The sequence below is a fragment of the Mesoplodon bidens genome (genome assembly GCF_964165515.1).
Source record: "Mesoplodon bidens genome assembly, chromosome: 7".
Classification (NCBI taxonomy): domain Eukaryota; kingdom Metazoa; phylum Chordata; class Mammalia; order Artiodactyla; family Ziphiidae; genus Mesoplodon; species Mesoplodon bidens.
Genome location: NC_138164.1, coordinates 103,939,517 through 103,958,992, shown reverse-complemented (window position 1 = coordinate 103,958,992; position 19,476 = coordinate 103,939,517). Strand labels below are relative to the sequence as shown.

Sequence of the window (19,476 nt, the reverse complement as noted above, 5' to 3'; positions counted from 1 at the left end):
ACGGGTTCGTGCCCCAGTCCGGGAGGATCCCACATACCGCGGAGCGGCTCGTCCCGTGAGCCATGGCCGCTGAGCCTGCGCGTCCGGAGCCTGTGCTCCGCAACGGGAGAGGCCACAACAGTGAGAGGCCCGCGTACCGCAAAAAAAAAAAAAAAAAAGATGATCTCTCTCCACACACACTCTACCTAAATTGGTCTCCCACATACAGTTTGAGCGTTTCTGTTATTATAACCAAGATTCAGGGAGACTGAGAAAACTGAACTCAAAAAAAAAAAAAAAGACCATAACACAATGCTCCAAATGTATGCTGTCCAATACGGCAGCCACTAACCACATTGAGCACTTGAAAGGTGACAGGCCCAAGTTTGGACATAAAATATCTCATTAATAACTCACTTTATACAAATTACATGTTGCAATGATAATACTTTTAATATACTGAGTTAAATAAAATGTGATCAAAACTCATTTCAGCTCCTCCTTTTTTTTTTTTTTTTTTTTCCCCTGGCCATGCCAGGCAGCTTGTGGGATCTTAGTTCCCCAACCAGGGATCGAACCCGGGCCCCTGGAAGTGAAAGCACAGAGTTCTAACCACTGAACCGCCAGGGAATTTCCAGCCGCTCCTTTTTACAGTTTCTTAATGTGGCTCCTAGAAAAGTGTTTATTATACAGGAGGCTCACGTGATTTTCTATTGGAAGGCACAGCTTTAAACCATCCTTCAGCAACCTCTCAAGTAACTGACCGCAGTGGCCACTTGGAGGCGCTGTCCAACGTCTAAGTGCCAACTGCCTCAACAGACACTTCCTAGCACCAGCTCCCACCCCATCCACAGCTCTATGCCTTTTAGCAGGCCAGCGAGGAGCCCCCAGCTCCCTGCCCCAAGACAGCTCCACCCACCTCAAAGCCTGGAAATCCTTTCCTTCTCACTGCTTATCTCAGTCCTACACTCGAGGGACCTTGCCGGCCATGCCCACCATAGTGTCCCTTACCCAGGCACACAGTAATCTATCAACAAGTGTTGGCTAAAAGACCATCGCTCCAACTCTCCCCGGTTTACCCATCCCACCAGCACTTCCTGCCTCTCTCAGAGAAAATGCAGCTCCACTTTTATGTTAAATAAAAAAGGGTCAAAGTTGTACTTTTAACAAGCATGCTAAATTTGTACATAAAAATTCATCTGAGGAAAGGGAGCTACAGATTAAAAAGTGAGAGAATCACTGGACTAAATGCTGAGTGGTCATTATCTAACCCTACCACGCACTGCTCAGCTTCAGAAACAACTAACTCTAACAAGCTCCTTCCCTTCACTAGGTACTGTGCTCAGCCCTGGAGATACCGGATCAGATATGGCTTATGTTCCTCAGTGGCTTATACCCACTGAGATGACATCATAAAACAGAGAACTACAAAAAAGTACCCAACAAGGTTCACTGTTTCTATTACACTGTAGGGTGCTGCAGAAACACAAAGGATTGTGACCCAGGGCCATCCTATATAGCTGTGTACTACACAACTCCAAGGAGTCCCACGCGCATAGTAGACTATATGAATGGTGTCCCGTGGAACTATGCAGTGCACAACTTGACTAGCCATACATGGCAGCTCTGAAGTGATCTTCCACCTACACTACCTCATCTAATTTGTATTAACAGTCCTGGAAGGTAGGTATTATTTCCCCTTTTTTACAACTAAGAAAAACAAGGCTCAGAGAGGTTAAGCAGCTTTTCTGAGATCACACAGCTAGTAAAAGGTAGACTTTACAATCAAACCCAGGTCTGCCTAAGTCCAAGGCTCTGTCAGTAGAATCCCTCAGCCATTTTCCAAGTCAGTGTCCCTGAAGTAAGAAGCCTTTTCTTCTTACTATTTCAACCACCAATTCTTTTTTTTTTTTTTTTTTTTTTTTTTTGCGGTATGCGGGCCTCTCACTGTTGTGGCCTCTCCCGTTGCGGAGCACAGGCTCCGGATGCGCAGGCTCAGCGGCCATGGCTCACGGGCCCAGCCGCTCCGCGGCATATGGGATCCTCCCGGACCGGGGCACGAACCCGTATCCCCTGCATCGGCAGGCGGACTCTCAACCACTGCGCCACCAGGGAGGCCCCAACCACCAATTCTTTAGAAATTGTTTGGAAACATTTTGATACCCTAAAGGAAATAGCATATCCAGGATTCAAAAAGCACAAAGCAAAACCAACTCCACCAGGTTGACCTAAGACATAATTTTGGCAAAGACACAGGGAGCGAAAGATAAATAAAAATGAAACAAAGAACGAATATAACAAAACAGATACAGACTCATAGATGAAGAAAACAAACTGGTGGTTATCAGTGGGGAGAGGGGAGTGGGGAGGGGCAAGACAGGGGTAGGGGATTAAGAGGTACAAACTACTATGTATGAAATAAATAAGTGACAAAGATATACTGTACAGCACAGGGAATACAGCCAATATCGCATAATAACTTTAAATGCAGTATAATCTATAAAAATCGTGAATCACTATGTTGTACACCTGAAACTAATAATATTGTAAATCAACCATATCTCAATTAAAAAAAAAAAGCAAAGAAGTAATTTTTTCCAAGTTCAAAATAAAAGGTAGTCATGAAAAGATTAACTAGGGGGATCTCTCGTGAATGATCCCATTTCCCAAAACAGCTGGGGAGCTTATTAATACAGATTCTAGGGAAATATGAATCTTGACTGAATATCTATCTGATAATAGTAAAAAGAAAAAAAGGATTGTTGAGAGTTCCCTGGTGGCCTAGTAGTTAGGATTCTGGGCTTTCACTGCTGTGGCCCAGGTTCAATCCCTGGTCGGGGAACTGAGATCTTGTAAGCCACGCAGCATGGTCAAAAAAAAAAAAAGTATTGTTAAATTTTTAAGGGTAATGGCAATAGTAATGTGGCTATGTTTGAAAGAAAGGGAAAAGGAGTCCCTGTCTTGCAGCAATACACACTGAAAAACTTATGAATAAAACTATAGAATAACCAGGACTGGTCTCAAAGAAGTCCAATAAGGGAGGAGGGGATATAAATGAAACCAGATTGGTCAAATGCTCACAAATGTTCAACTAACTGAGTGATGATGGGTACGTGGATCCCATTATACTGTCCTTTGCTTTCGTGTATATTTGAACATTTTAGGGGAACTTACTTAAAAGAAAAGGTGGCAACAAATTATTCTGTAAAACGAAGGAAACTTTTGGAATGTAAAAAATTCCCTCTCACTAGATTTCTATAGATTATATAGATTCTATAGAATATATAGACTAGATTTCTATAGAATTGGGTTAACAGTCCGTGCCAACAAAAACAAATATTTTTGGATAAACTTTTTTTAGAAACAGGTTTCTAGGCCACACTTGCAGACCCTCTGGGTCAGCTTTCCAAGGTGACCACAATGTCACCTGGCCACCCTGCCCTCCCTGAAGCCCACCTGTGATGCCAGTGAGGCAGGTGTTTTGGGTGGGCAGTGCCATCTTGTCACAGGACCGGGCAATGATGCTGATGTTGTACAAGGTAGAAAAATTCAAATATGTGACTTCCGTCCTGTACTCAGAGCCGTTCTCCGAGGAGCAGCTCTCCAGGTTCGTCATATTTTCCCAGTCTCCGTGCCTGACCTCCAGCTCGAAGCCTGTGTTGGTGCCGAAAGGGCAGGCCCACTTGAGGACCAAGGTTGGCTCTTTGGGGACCACTTCACAGTGGAAGGAGGTTACTGGTGCAGGGTCTGCAAGGCAAGAACAGCACATCATGAGATTCTTGGACTTTTTTTTTTTTTTTGCAGTATGTGGGCCTCTCACTGTTGTGGCCTCTCCCATTGCGGAGCACAGGCTCCGGACGTGCAGGCTCAGTGGCCATGGCTTACAGGCCCAGCCACTCCGCGGCACGTGGGATCTTCCCGGACCAGGGCATGAACCCGTGTCCCCTGCATCGGCAGGCGGACTCTCAACCACTGCGCCACCAGGGAAGCCCGATTCTTGGACCTTTGCCTTTGCAAACACTGAAACTTGGGGAGCAGGAGGTTCCTGGCCCGTTGGTGATGAGGAGACAGCCATGGGGCATGACAGAAGAGGCAGAGGCTGACCTTAAACAGGGCCTTAGTGGACTGTGTGACCTTGGGTCAGTCCCCCAACTGTTCTGAGCCTCAACCGCAGGACTGTCTGAGGATTAAATGAAACAGTGGCTGTCAGGGTCCAGGCTGGAAGAGCACAGGGCTCCATGAGAGGTAGCGACAATACAGTGGAGGCGGTAGCAACTTCTTCGCCTGCGTCACCTCATTTTGGGGCCCACTTGACAATCTTTCTGGAACAGGCAGGGTTAATATTGTCCTATTTTGCAGATGAATCAACTGAGGCTTAGAGAGATTAAGCAATTTGCTAAAGATGACATGGCTGGTCAGTGGCGAAGCCAAAACTGGATCTCAGGTTTTCTAAATCCAAGTCCAGCGTGTTTTCTACACATACAACAGGCTAAATAATCAATGGTAAACGGTATCGGTTTCTTCATCTCTAAAATGTGGTGTTATTTGTCTCTACCTATCTGAGGGCCAATAGTGTTTTATTGAGGGCCAACAAAAAACTGATGTAAATGGGAAACTCTGTATTAATGTACCGGGGGTGGGGAGGAATATTATCATTACTTTAATGTTGCAGTGTTTTAAAGCAGGAGAAGTTCTAAAGAGTCACCTAGTGCAATGCCCACATTCTCCACCTGAGGCCTGGAAAGGTAACCTGCCCAATGCATACCTACTCCCACTGTTCCTGTCCCATCCACCCCCACTCATAAATGCTCACAGATATCTTTCTTTTGCTATAGGCTACAATAATTGTAGCTAAGACAAACATTAGCCATGGAAGCTACCCCAATACCAAAGATCAGAGTCTAGACCCTGTGAATGGAGCCTGAGTTAGCAGAAGGGACTCAAAGCTGCAGGGATCCCTTTAGCCACTCCATGTGAAAACTCAGAGGTCATCAGGGTTCCAGCTCCTACACTACCAGGGAGGCTGATCCGATGAGACCCCTGTTCCCCTTCCAAATCAGCCTAAACACATTTGAATGGTTTGGTCTAAGGAAGAGAGGAAGCATGTGCAAAGAGGGTAGGGAGTAGGGTGCTACACAGATACAGAGGTGATAAAGGCCCCATGATCAAAACTGTCAGCAGAAGTACTCACAGCCATCCACAAAACATTCCCCGGATTACTCTCTGAAAGTTCCCTCAGTTAAACACAGGGCTCGTCTTCCCTTTAAAAGATCACACCTTTTGCATCGAGACATTCAGGATCAAGAAAGGCAAAAAAGCTTGAGCATCCATTTGAACAATATCCTTTCCGTCTTCTTCAGCGTAAAAGCCGAACTATGAACTACAAGCCCGGACATCATCCATGCCCTGGCCCATCACCTCTTGCATCTTGGGCCTCACCTCCTACCCCTCCCCCTCTTGCTCCCATGGATCCACCTCTGCCACCCTGACCTCCTGCTCTTTCTTCAATACAGCAGGCACGCTCCAGGCTCGGCACCCCAGCACTGGCTGCCCCTCTGCCTGTAATGCTCTACGCCCCAACATTCACATGGCCTGCTTTACACCCTTCAAGTCTTTGCTCAAAAGTCACCTTTTCAATGAAGCCTTCCCAAGATAAACATCTCATTTCCCCCATCCTTGTTTATTCCCCCCTCCTTAGTAATCATCAGCTAATAACCTATTTATCTTGTTTATTATGTCTTCCCTACCAGAATAAAAGTTCCAGAAAGGCAGGGACTTGTCTGTGTCCTTTAACAGTGCCTGGCATATAGTAAATGCTCAATACATATCTGTTGAATGAATAAATGATGCGGGTAGCAAGATAGCACTAATAAGCTAATAGGATGCTCAGAGAGCTTAGGGTCTATTATCACACACCACACAAAAGCTAATCAACTAGAGTTTATTTCAAGAACCTATGTGCAAGACCAGCATCACACAAGAAGGAGTCCAAGAGGCACGGGGGACTACTCACCTGTACAGAATGACTGCCAGCCAGGTACCAGTGACTCGGTGACATTCCCCACCTGTGTGAAGATCTCTACGGTGTATGAGGAGCCAGGTGTTAACTCGGTGACTGTAGCATAGGTGATGCCAATGTCTGTGACTATTTGTGTGGCTTTGCTGGAATTTCCATCCTGCTCAATTAGAAGGCGGTAGGTGTACCTCAAAGAGGCTTCATCAAAGTTCTGCCAGTTTAAGGTTGCTGCTGTGGTGTTGGTCCTTACTTCAATGTTGGACACATTGCTGGGCCCTTAGTTTTTTTTTTTTAAAAAAAAAGCATGGATTAGCATGAACCATTTTATTATTTGCATGTAAAATTAGCCAGAAAATTCATTAAATTTAATTTAATAAAAAATAAAAATAGTCTGGCTCCTTTTGGGAAAGAATAAATAAAGCTAATATTTGCTGGACTCGAAAGATGGAACGCTTCCCAAAAACGACATTCAGAAAATAATTATACAGATTAAATCTCAAAAGAATGAAAGTTTTTCAGGCTTCTCTTAATACTTTAACTGAAATATATTTTCAAGATGTAATTTCTATCTGTTTTTGAAATATGATTAACGAAAGAGAAAAACATATGAAAAAGACATTATAAACTACCATTTCTACCATATACTTAGGTCAAATATTACCAAAGTAGTTCCCTCACTTTTGCATGCAAAGCGCCTCATTTGGGCTGCAGCTTCCAATGCCAACATGACAGGGTGACCCTCCTCTAGTCTGTATTCCAGACTAGAGAATGAATAGTCATGTTTTCCATGCTTATGGGATCCCTTTCTGCTTCAGAAGACAATTCAAAGTTCATATGGCTCAGCACCAAGTGCCCTAAGAGCACAGAAGAACATTTGCTGAGGCCGATGTTTCCAGCTTACACAGTTTCACATTCTACCTGGAGCCCAGAAACACAAGAGCCTCTTATTCCATCATTTAACCAATGCTTACTTCCCATCCTCCAAGTGAAAGGGAGAATACTCCCTTAGGAGGGTGTTCGAAGACACTTACGTGTGTACTGTGCGGTGGAGCTGGAATTCCCTGAGCAACCGTTCATTTCTGGGAAGATTGTGATGTTATATAAGGTGCCCGGGATCAGGCCCCCGAGAGTGATGGCTTCATGAGAACTATTTGTCTGGTTAGAGCTGTGCTCAGACTGTATCACTACACAGTAGATGTACCCAGTAACATTGTCTGTATTCCGCCACGCCAACTGCATGTCGGTTGTGGTGACATTGACCACACGGATATCAAACACTGCACCGAGGTCTGGTCAGAGGAAAGGAAGAAAAAAGGAAGTCTATTAATGACCATCATAACGTCCAGCTTTATTCCAAAGAGTCTGACAAGAGAACTTGCTCTTTGGCCATCAAACCCTCAAATAAGTTCACGTAGGGCAAACTCTAAAACTTAGGGGAGAAACACACACACTCAGTTCTTTCAAGAATTTTGGCTCTTCTGTAACACAGATGAACTTACCAGCTTATCCTATCAGTTTTCTGGTCTTTTGCTTTTGGCATAGAGATGCCCCCTTCGGGGGTCTTCTGGAGTGGAAATCATGGTCAGTTTCTTGATCTGAGTGCTAGGGACCAGATGGGTGCTGTTTGTGAAGATTCATCAAACTATGTACTCAGGATGTGTGTGCTTTTCAGTATGTGTACTATATCTCAATAAGTAGTTTTTTTAATTCGTTCCCTCAAAAGAAAACATCTTTCTATAACATAGACAGACATACTGAAGAGAAAAACTGAAATAGAGTTGACACTGAGTGGGAGTATTTGAGGCTGGAGTGACGAAGGGAAAAAGCGCACATGCCCTCCATGCTCAGAGCTGGGAGTCAGAACTGATATCACCCAGTGAGTCCTCTGGGTTCTGTATTCGGATCATCTCACCTCTACACACTGAACCAGCTGCAATATGAATGCACAGATCCCGGAAACAACTAGATAACAGGACCTCTTTCCTGCCCTTGCTTACAAAACTTTTCTCTCTTTACCCAGTAACCAAGGTCACCTCTAAAGAGGCAAGTTGAGTAGATAGGGGACAAAAGAGGGGAACATTTTCACTGTAAAACCCTTTGTAGTTTTTAAAATTTTGTACCACATGCATGTACTATCTGCTCAAAAATTAATTTTTAAGTAGGTTCTCCTTAAAGGAAAGTAACTGAGAATCTTCTTTCCCTACCACCGGATTCCTGATGTTAAAGGGATTCCACAGAAAGAAGACCATGAAAGCCAGCAGTTTCCTATAAACATAAAAATAGTAGAAACAACCTAAATATTCCATAAAAAGGGAAGGGCTATACATACATTGTGATCTGGCTACAAGATGAAATAGTCTGCAGCCACTAAAAACATGAAAACCGGGCTTCCCTGGTGGCGCAGTGGTTGAGAGTCCACCTGCCGATGCAGGGGACACGGGTTTGTGTCCCGGTCCGGGAGGATCCCGCATGCCGCGGAGCGGCTGGGCCCGTGAGCCATGGCCGCTGAGCCTGCGCATCCGGAGCCTGTGCTCCACAACGGGAGAGGCCACAACAGTGAGAGGCCCGCGTACCGCAAAAAAAAAAAAAAAAAACAACAAATATGAAAACCATAACAACTACAGGAGGGAAGTTATGATATATATGGAGTTAAAAGAAAAAGTTCAAATACAAAATAAAATAATTCATATAATAATTACGGTGATATAAACTAAACATATGATCATGGACACAGATAGAAAAGGAATTCAGTTGGGTTAGAAAAGTGGAGTTATTTTTGTTTCCCTGCCTTTTTGTGGTAGTAAAATACACACAACATAATATTTATCATTTTAACCATTTTAAGTGTACAACTCAGTAGCATTAAATACATTCACAATGTTGTGTCACCATCACCATCATCTGTACCCAAAACATTTCATCATCCCCAACACGAACTCTGCTCCCATGAAACAACAACCCTCATTCCTCCCTCTTCCCAGCCCCTCTCTTCTACCGTCTGTCTCTGTGAACATGCCTATTCTAGGCATCTCATATAAGTGGATTCATACGGTAGTTGTCCTTCTGTGTCCAGCTTTTTGCACTTAGCATAATGTTTTCAAGATTTATCCACACTATAGCATGTCTCAGTACTTTGTTCCTTTTTATGGCTAAATAATATTCTATCGTACGAATATACCACATTTTGTCTATCCATTCCTCTGTTGATGGACACTTGGTTGCCTCCACCTTTTAGCTATTGTGAATCATGCTCCTATGAACATTGGTGTAGAGATAACTGTTCAAGGCCCTGCTTTCAATTCTTTTGGAAATATATATACATGTAGGAGTGGAATTGCTGGGTCATACGGTATTTGTTTCCCTTTTTCAAAATTGCCTTTAATGCTGTTACATTTATTCTCCCCAATAATAATGAACATTGGTCAATAATAGAATGGTAATACCCTAAGAGTCTAGTGCCTTATCACAGCTCTTCTTGATTTCCATTCAACCGGACAATTATAGGCAATAGTACAAGAGATGCCTTCTCCTTATGAATAGACTTAAATTACTTTTGCAGCTGCACCATATCAAAGTACAGTCCACACTCTGGTTAAGACCTCAGTCTTCAAAGTCAGACAGAGGCCAGTTCACTACCTTGTCACCCTGGGCCAGTTACTTAAGTTCACAGAGTCCCCATTTCCTACTCTATAAAATAGAGATGATAATAGTCCCTACCTCATGGAGTTGTGTTCAAAATGTTTAAATACAGGATGACAGCCCAGCCATTTGTAGACCCCTAGTACATTATGTTATTATTACATTAAATTCTGGTCGTTGGCAAGTCATACGATATCAAAGGGACCCCACAATGGTGATGTCTTTACCATTAGCAACATTCTCAAAAAGAAAGAAAAAAATATATGTTGATACTATGACCCTACCTCAAAAGTCTAATCTGAAATTCAGACTTGAAAAGGAATTACTGCACTTCATCTGAGGGATGCATTTTAGCAGTTCCCATATTTTGGAAGCAGATCTTCCTAGTAGCTATCAGTGCTTAACCCAACCAACAGAGTTGAAGAAACCTACACAAGAAGAATCTCAAGAGTCCAAATGACTTCACACATGGCTCAAGGAATCAGTCTCATTTCTTTATTCCTCCCTTCTGTGGAAAAGATTTCAATTCTCTTGCAATCAAAGATCAAGGAATACTGTATGTTTTCTAAGCTTTCCCAAAAATTTCATTTCAAAATTTAAAAACAATAATGAGCAATAGTTTTCATGAAATATTTTTATCAATATCAATATGCCTCATAGAACTAACAGAACTACTGTATCACAATGTTGTTTATGAAAGACTATAAATAATCTACCTGCCCAACAATAGGGAGTAGTTAAATATTTATAAACTTTAGGGTTTCAGGACCCCTTTATCTTCTTAAAACTTATTAAGGCTCTCAGAGAATTTTTATTTATTTAGGTTATATTTATGTATGCTGTAATAGAAAAATTTTAATGAGGAAAATATATAAAACATAAGAATACACGAGCATGCATTCCATTAGCCAACAGAAAAAATGATTTCATCCCATGTCACAGAGCATCTAGAAAACTCCACTGTACACTCATCATGAGAGAATGAGAGTGAAGAAGCCAAATAGCATTCCAATATTATTATGATAATAATACTTCACAGGGCTTCCCTGGTGGTTCAGTGGTTAAGAATCTGCCTCCCAGTGCAGGTGACACAGGTTCAAGCCCTGGTCCGGGAAGATCCCACATGCCACAGAGCAACTAAGCCCGTGCGCCACAACTACTGAGCCTGCGCTCTAGAGCCCGAGAGCCACACTACTGAAGCCCATGTGCCTAGAGTCCGTGCTCCACAACAAGAGAAGCCACTGCAATGAGAAGCCCTCACACCGCAACAAAGAGTAGCCCCTGATCACCACAACTAGAGAAAGCCCGCAAGCAGCAACAGAAACCCCACTCAGCCAAAAATAAATAAATAAAATAAATAAATTTTTAAAAATAATAATAATACCTTACAGACCCCCCTTGAAAGAATCTAGGGGACTCCCAGAGATCCCTGGACCACACTTTGAGAACCACTGATCTAACCAAGGGGTCAGCGAACTTTTTCTATATGGACCACAGAATGAATATTTTAGGTTTTGCAGGCCATTTATTCTCTGTGGCAACTATTCATTTCTAGCACAAAAGAAGCCATAGACTTTATATAAAGAAATGAGCATGGTTGTGTTCCAATAAAACTTACACTCTATAAAAAAACAGGCAGTGGGCCAGATTTGGCCCATGGGCCATTTTTACCTGCTGACTCCTGATTTAGACAATGGAATGCCAGGCAGGTATTAAAATTATCCTGCAGAGAAGGAAAGAAATCATAAAGATCAGATCAGAAATAAATGAAAAAGAAATTAAGGAAACGGGGCTTCCCTGGTGGCGCAGTGGTAGAGAGTCCGCCTGCCGATGCAGGGGGACACGTGTTCGTGCCCCAGTCCGGGAAGATCCCACATGCCGCAGAGTGGCTGGGCCCGTGAGCCGTGGCCGCCAAGCCTGCACGTTCAGAGCCTGTGCTCCGCAACAGGAGAGGGCATAACAGTGAGAGGCCCGCGTACCGCAAAAAACAAACAAACAAACAACAAAAGAAGAAATGAAGGAAATGATGGCAAAGATCAATAAAACTAAAAGCTGGTTCTTTGAGAAGATAAACAAAATTGATAAACCATTAGCCAGACTCATCAAGAAAAAAAGGGAGAAGACACAAATCAATAGAATTAGAAATGAAAAAGGAGAAGTAACAACGGACACTGCAGAAATATAAAGGATCATGAGAGATTACTACAAGCAACTCTATGCCAATAAAATGGACAACCTGGAAGAAATGGACAAATTCTTAGAAATGCACAACCTTCTGAGACTGAACCAGGAAGAAATAGAAAATATGAACAGACCAATCACAAGCACTGAAATTCAAACTGTGATTAAAAATCTTCCAACAAACAAAAGCCCAGGACCAGATGGCTTCAAAGGCGAATGCTATTAAACATTTAGAGAAGAGCTAACACCTATCCTTCTCAAACTCTTCCAAAATACAGCAGAAGGAGGAACACTCCCAAACTCATTCTACAAGGCCACCATCACCCTGACACCAAAACCAGACAAAGATGTCACAAAGAAAGAAAACTCCAGGCCAATATCACTGATGAACATAGATGCAAAAATCCTCAACAAAATATTAGTAAACAGAACCTAACAGCACATAAAAAGGATCACACACCATGATCTAGTGGGGTTTATCCCAGGGATGCAAGAATTCTTCAATATACGCAAATCAATCAGTGTGATAAACCATATTAACAAATAGAAAGAGAAAAACCATATGATAATCTCAATAGATGTAGAGAACGCTTTCGACAAAATTCAATACCCATTTATGATAAAAAAAAAAAACCCTCCAGAAAGGAGGCATAGAGGGAACTTTCCTCAACATAATAAAGGCCATATATGACAAACCCACAGCCAACATCATCCTCAATGGTGAAAAACTGAAACCATTTCCACTAGGATCAGGAACAAGACAAGGTTGCCCACTCTCACCACTATTATTCAACATAGTTTTGGAAGTTTTAGCCACAGCAGTCAGAGAAGAAAAAGAAATAAAAGGAATCGAAATCGGAAAAGAAGAAGTAAAGCTGTCACTGTCTGCAGATGACATGATACTATACATAGAGAATCCTAAAGATACCACCAGAAAACTACTAGAGCTAATCAATGAATTTGGTAAAGTAGCAGGATACAAAATTAATGCACAGAAATCTCTGGCATTCCTATACACTAATGATGAAAAATCTGAAAGTGAAATCAAGAAAACACTCCCGGGCTTCCCTGGTGGCGCAGTGGTTAAGAATCTGCCTGCCGATGCAGGGGACATGGGTTCATGCCCCGGTCCGGGAGGATCCCACATGCCGCGGAGCGGCTGGGCCCGTGAGCCATGGCCGCTGAGCCTGCGCATCCGGAGCCTGTGCTCCGCAACGGGAGAGGCCACAACAGTGAGAGGCCCGCGTACCGCAAAAAAAAAAAAAGAAAACACTCCCATTTACCATTGCAACAAAAAGAATAAAATATCTAGGAATAAACCTACCTAAGGAGACAAAAGACCTGTATGTAGAAAATTATAAGACACTGATGAAGGAAATAAAAGATGATACATATAGATGGAGAGATATACCATGTTCTTGGATTGGAAGAATCAACATTGTGAAAATGACTCTACTACCCAAAGCAATCTACAGATTCAATGCAATCCCTATCAAACTACCAATGGCATTTTTCACAGAGCTAGAACAAAAAATTTCACAATTTGTATGGAAACACAAAAGACCCCGAATAGCCAAAGCACTCCTGAGAAAGAAAAACGGAGCTGTAGGAATCAGGCTCCCTGACCTCAGACAAAGCAACAGTAATCAAGACAGTATGGTACTGGCACAAAAACAGAAATATAGAGCAATGGAACAGGATAGAAAGCCCAGAGATAAACCCACGCATATATGGTCACCTTATCTTTGATAAAGGAGGCAAGAATATACAGTGGAGAAAAGACAGCCTCTTCAATAAGTGGTGTTGGGAAAACTGGACAGCTACATGTAAAAGAATGAAATTAGAACACTCCCTAACACCATACACAAAAATAAACTCAAAATGGATTAAAGACCTAAATGTAAGGCCAGAAACTATCAAACTCTTAGAGGAAAACATAGGCAGAACACTCTATGACATAAATCACAGCAAGATCCTTTTGACCCACCTCCCAGAGAAACGGAAATAAAAACAAAAATAAACAAATGGGACCTAATGAAACGGAAAAGCTTTTGCACAGCAAAGGAAACCATAAACAAGATGAAAAGACAACACTCAGAATGGGAGAAAATATTTGCAAACGAAGCAACTGACAAAGGACCAAACTCCAAAATTTACAAGCAGCTCACGCAGCTCAGTATCAAAAAAACAAACAACCCCATCCAAAAATGGGCAGAAGACCTAAATAGACATTTCTCCAAAGAAGACATACAGATTGCCAACAAACACATGAAAGAATGCTCAACATCATTAATCATTAGAGAAATGCAAATCAAAACTACAATGAGATATCACCTCACACTGGTCAGAATGGCCATCATCAAAAAATCTACAGACAATAATTGCTGGAGAGGGTGTGGAGAAAAGGGAACCCTCTTGCACTGTTGCTGGGAATGTAAATTCATACAACCATTATGGAGAACAGTATGGAGGTTCCCTTAAAAACTAAAAATGGAACTACCATACGCCCCAGCAATCCCACTACTGGGCATGTACTCTGAGAAAACCATAATTCAAAATGAGTCAGTACCAAAATATTCATTGCAGCTCTATGTACAATAGCCAGGACATGGAAGCAACTAAGTGTCCATGAACAGATGAATGGATAAAGAAGATGTGGCACATATATACAATGGAATATTACTCAGCCATAAAAGGAAACAAAATTGGCTATTTGTAATGAGGTGGATGGACCTAGAGTCTGTCATACAGAGTGAAGTACGTCAGAAAGAGAAAAACAAATACCATATGCTAACACAGATATATGGAATCTAAGAAAAAAAAATGGTCATGAAGAACCTAGGGGCAAGATGGGAACAAAGACACAGACCTAGTAGAGAATGGACTTGAGGATACGGGGAGGGGGAAGGGTAACCTGGGACAAAGTGAGAGAGTGGCATGGACATATATACACTACCAAATGTAAAATAGATAGCTAGTGGGAATCAGCCACATAGCACAGGGAGATCAGCTCGGTGCTTTGTGACCACCTACAGGGGTGGGATAGGGAGGGTGGGAGGGAGGGAGACGCAAGAGGGAAGAGATATGGGGACATATGTATATGTATAACTGATTCACTTTGTCATAAAGCAGAATTAACACACCATTGTAAAGCAATTATACTCCAATAAAGATGTTTAATAAAGAAAAAAAATTATCCTGCAGAAATATTTATGCTAATAGGGAAGAATAGTCACAATAAACTTGAAATGAAAAAAGCAGATAACACATGTACAGGATTTTAATATTTGTTAAAATATATATACACACACACACACACACCTTTCTACACCTTAAAATTCTAAAACATCACGCATCAAAAGCTATTAGTTATTATCTCTGGTTGTTGGTTTACATGTGATTTTTCTTTTTGCTTGTCTGTATTTTATATAATGAATATGCATTGCTGTCATTATAAATTTGTTTAAAAGTTTTTCTTAATTAAAAGAAAAGCAATATTTGGAAAATTTGACATTTATAAATTATACTGACTTCCGTTAAGAAACATGACTGTTTCTCAGAAAATACGACCTATTTGCTTACCAGTTGTATTGTAAACTGTTTGGGAATCCCCTCTAGTCCCATTTGGTCCTTGTGGAAATATGTCAAAACGATACTTGGTTCCAGGGTATAAGTCACCAATGACAATACTTTGTTCGGTGGTTGTTTGACATTCTCTAACTTCATTCCATGTGATATTTATCTCAAAGAAATTAGAGTCATTGCTGTTCCATGCTAAGCCAATTTCCCTTGTGCTGACACTTGTCACTCGAAAGTCAGAAACTGGACTGGGGGCTGTGGGTAGAAAGTAAATGGCTAGATTAAGAATCTATTTCTCCAGTAGACAAGGGTGACTGAACCTCACAAAATATTTACAATGCGATTAAACGTACACTTGGGACACCCAACCTCTCTTTTTCTCTTTTTTGTATTATCACCTACAACACAAGCCCCTCAGAAACTCATGTTTCTAACCAACAAGAGAACACTTGGCCACAGGAGTGCAGAAACTGGTGTTTAAGTTGTACAAAGTCATTCAAAGGAAATGAGAAGAGGCATAAATTCTCGTGGGTCAAGGGCTCAGGCACTGGAGGACCTTGGCCACTGCTGGCTGCCTATGTTGTATATACATTACTTAGCCTTCCTGAGTCTCTGTTTAAGGAAGTGCAGCAGAGGCTGCTGTTGACCCCCAGAATCCATTCCCCCCTCCATTTTCCTTAATCATACACTCCCAGATTCTTAGCAGTGTACGTGGCTATTGGAAAGAAAAACTACATTTCCCAGCCTCCCTTGCTACTAGGCTAAGTTCTGGCCAATGGGATGTGAGTATAAGCACCATATGGCTCCTAAGAAGCGTCCTTAAAGGATGGAGCATTACCTTTTATCCTTCCTCCTTCTTGTAACTGGAATGTGGGTGTGGTGCCTGGAGCTCAGGCTGCCTGGCTATAGAACCAACAATGTGGCAGTGGCTGCAGCTTCCTGATGCCGGGACGGCAGCTCAGTACATTCCTGGAGCCAAAAACTACAGCCAGGGCTGCTGACAGTGACACAGTTGGGGACTCCCTGGATGGGGAGTTCTGCACCCTTAGGCTGGGAGTCATTTCTGGGTCCCAGCCTAGAGCTGCACCCCATATGTTATGAGTTGAGTTGTGTCCCCTCAAAATTCATATGTTGAAGTCCTCAGAATCTGATTATATTTGGAGGTAGGATTTTTAAAGAGGTGATTAAGGTAAAATGAGGCCATTAAGGTGGGCCTAATCCAATCCATTATGACTAGTATCCTTATTAGATTAGAGGGAACTATATTCAATATCCTGTGATAAACCATAATGGAAAAGAATATGAAAAAGAATATATTTATGTATAACTAAAGCACTTTGCTGTACAGCAGAAATTAAACACAACATTGTAAATCAACTATACTTCAACAAAATTTTTTTTAAAAAAAGAGGAGGTTAGGACACAGACATGCACAGATCAAAGGAGAATCACGTGAAGACACAGGGAGAAGCCGGCCATTACAAAGCCAGGAAGGGGGATCTCAGAAGAAACCAAGCCTGAATCACCTGATCTCAGACTTCTTGCCTCCAGAACTGGGAGAGAGTCGATTTCTATCGTTTAAGCCTCCCAATCTGTCGTACTTGTTATGGCAGTCCTAGCAAACTAACACACCAGCACTTCCAATGATTCTATAAACCCTCAGTTCCCAAGATAAGATCCTCTTCAGCTTAAAATAGCTCATGGTTTCTGTTTCTTGCAACTGAGCGGTAGCTAACCATCCCATCCTGCCTAGCATTGGGCTTCTTTTATAATGAGAGAGAAATAAACTCCTGTCTTGGATACTTGGGGAATTTGTTACTCACAGGAAACCTGATCCTATTAAACAGTAAAAAAAAAAAAAAAAAAAAAAAAAAAGTAAAAGGTGAAGAAAAGAAAGCAGATTTCATTTACTCCAAAGACCCAGTCAGAAGACGTTTGTAAGAATGCCTAAGGTGTGCTTCTTGGAAAGCAACAGACACTCGAATAAAGTATTCTGGTGGGATGAGCCCTGGGTCCAGAGCCAGGCACCCCTGGGTTCAAGTCCCTGCCCTGCTGCTTACCAGCTCTGTGGTCTTGGGCAAACTCTTCAGCTGTGCTGAGCTATAGTCTTTTCATCTGTAAGACAGGGATCCTAACACTTACCGTGAAGACCACTACAATACATGTAAAGCTCCTGGCACAGTGCAATACCGATATTACTATATTATTACATTACTACTGTACTGGCACACCATTATTGTTTTAATTATTGGACCATCCTCGGAACAGAATGGTTTTTATTTGCTGCCTAACATCTTGTCTTTAAGAGACAGCCGGATCAGAAGAAAGAAAAGACAAGACATAGCTGTGTCCTATTTCCTTATAATGTCAGCATCCAAAGGACAAAGGGACATGAATAACCAGGTTCTTTTTGTCTCCGTGTTTCAACTTGCTCCCTGTCACTAGCACACTAGAATGGCTGTCACCGGCACAGGCTGGAGCTGAGAGAGCCCAGCTGTCTGACCCCACCTCTGACACTCACAAGGTTTGACACCTGTCCATAGCATCTCTTTCGGCTTTGGCTTCCTCATCCATAAAATGAGGCCAGTGCCATGTCACAGATTTGTGAACATTAAATGAGACCGTGCAAGGAAAGCCCGTCACGCGATGCTGGACGTGTGGGCAGGGTCAATCAATGGTCACCGTCCTAAGATCACACATCCTGACGGTGGTAAGAGTCCCTGTGGACCCACAAGGTGAGCTGTGCTTTCCTCAAGGGCAGGAACAGAATTTGTCTTGTATCTGCACCTGGCGCATAGCAGGCAGGCAAGAAAGGTTAGCAAAGCAATGAATGGACTCACGGGTGTACACTTGGAGAAAGCCCGGTATGCCCTCAGAAGTGTTGTCAAGGAAAGGCCACACTGTGATGTTGTATAACGTGCTCGAGCTGAGTGAGGTGATGACTGCATGAGTCTCACGGACAGTGAGATTGAAGGAATCTGTCTCGCCAGCAACTTGTATCTGGTAGGTATAGACAGAAGGTGACTCATTCTCATTGATTTTCCAGGTCAGGGTCAAGCCTGTGGCACTGATGTTCACAACTTCGACGTCAAACACCTGACTGGAATCTGCAAAGACACAAGAGGAGTTAACAACCACCAGAACGGCCAAGCCAGACAGAAAGAGACAGAGAGAGGGAGAGAGGCTGTCATCAAGGAACGTCATGTAATCTAAGAAACGCTCTGAGCGATTCTTCCTTCCTACTCTACACCATTTAACGCAACATACCTGAGTGTAGGGCGGTCCCAGCAAAAGTCAGGCGGCATCTTCAGTGAAGAAAACAACCTGGCCAATTGCAACTGCATAGTTACTCTACGTTCTTCTTGTGAGCTGACCCTTCGAGATGCGACAGACAGACACCTCAAAAACAACAACATGGACTCTACACATGCCCCTCTAGGTGCTGGGTGACCCCCAAAGGTCTCAAGCTTACAGCCATCCAAGAATGAACACTATACTCTACGTGATCAAGAAAAGATCACAGACTTTCACATGAGGCAGGTCTGGGTTCCAAGGTCAGCTCTACTTGAACAGGCAGGTGGACCTTGGGAAAATCACCAAGCTCAGTTTCCTCATCTATAAAGTCAGGATAATAACCCTAACTCAAGAAAAGATAACACAAGAGTGCTAGTTATTCACCACTTGCCCATCCCACTCTCCTAATCCACCCTCTGTCCTTCTCCTGCCTGCTCTGTGCCCCGGGGAGGCTGAGCCCTGTACCTTGCATCACTGGGGCACAGGTGGAGGGTAGAGTCTCTGCCAGGTGGCCTGGGACCAGGTTCCACCAGTGAGCGATAGGGGCAGGCTACTGGGGGGCTGGAGGAGAAAGCAGTTGGCGTCTCTCCTCACTGCCTCCTGCTCTGGGTCACCTGTTCTGACATAGCTGTGTCCTCCACTGCCCCAGCCCTCGCTCGGCTCCAGAAACACCATCTCCTCCCCCTTACTCTTCAGCCTTGGAGGTGATTTCCTATCATGACTAGTCTCAGGCGTCTCAACATCCTCTGATGGTGTCCTTAACTCCATCCCACCTAATTAGTCACTTG

At 42.8% G+C, this 19,476-nt stretch overlaps 1 protein-coding gene across 2 annotated transcripts in view; it reads right to left on the bottom strand.

The window, feature by feature from the left end:
- PTPRJ (protein tyrosine phosphatase receptor type J) overlaps window positions 1–19,476 on the bottom strand; it is a 175,381-nt gene that overhangs the window by 29,026 nt on the left and 126,879 nt on the right. For both annotated transcript variants that reach the window (XM_081238649.1, XM_081238650.1), the window contains 5 exons: window positions 18,235–18,501; window positions 15,398–15,649; window positions 7,027–7,284; window positions 5,993–6,271; window positions 3,436–3,726 (listed from right to left, as the gene is read on the bottom strand). In XM_081238649.1, coding sequence (XP_081094775.1) covers window positions 3,436–3,726; window positions 5,993–6,271; window positions 7,027–7,284; window positions 15,398–15,649; window positions 18,235–18,501 — 1,347 coding nt within the window. The remainder of the gene's footprint in view (window positions 1–3,435; window positions 3,727–5,992; window positions 6,272–7,026; window positions 7,285–15,397; window positions 15,650–18,234; window positions 18,502–19,476) is intronic.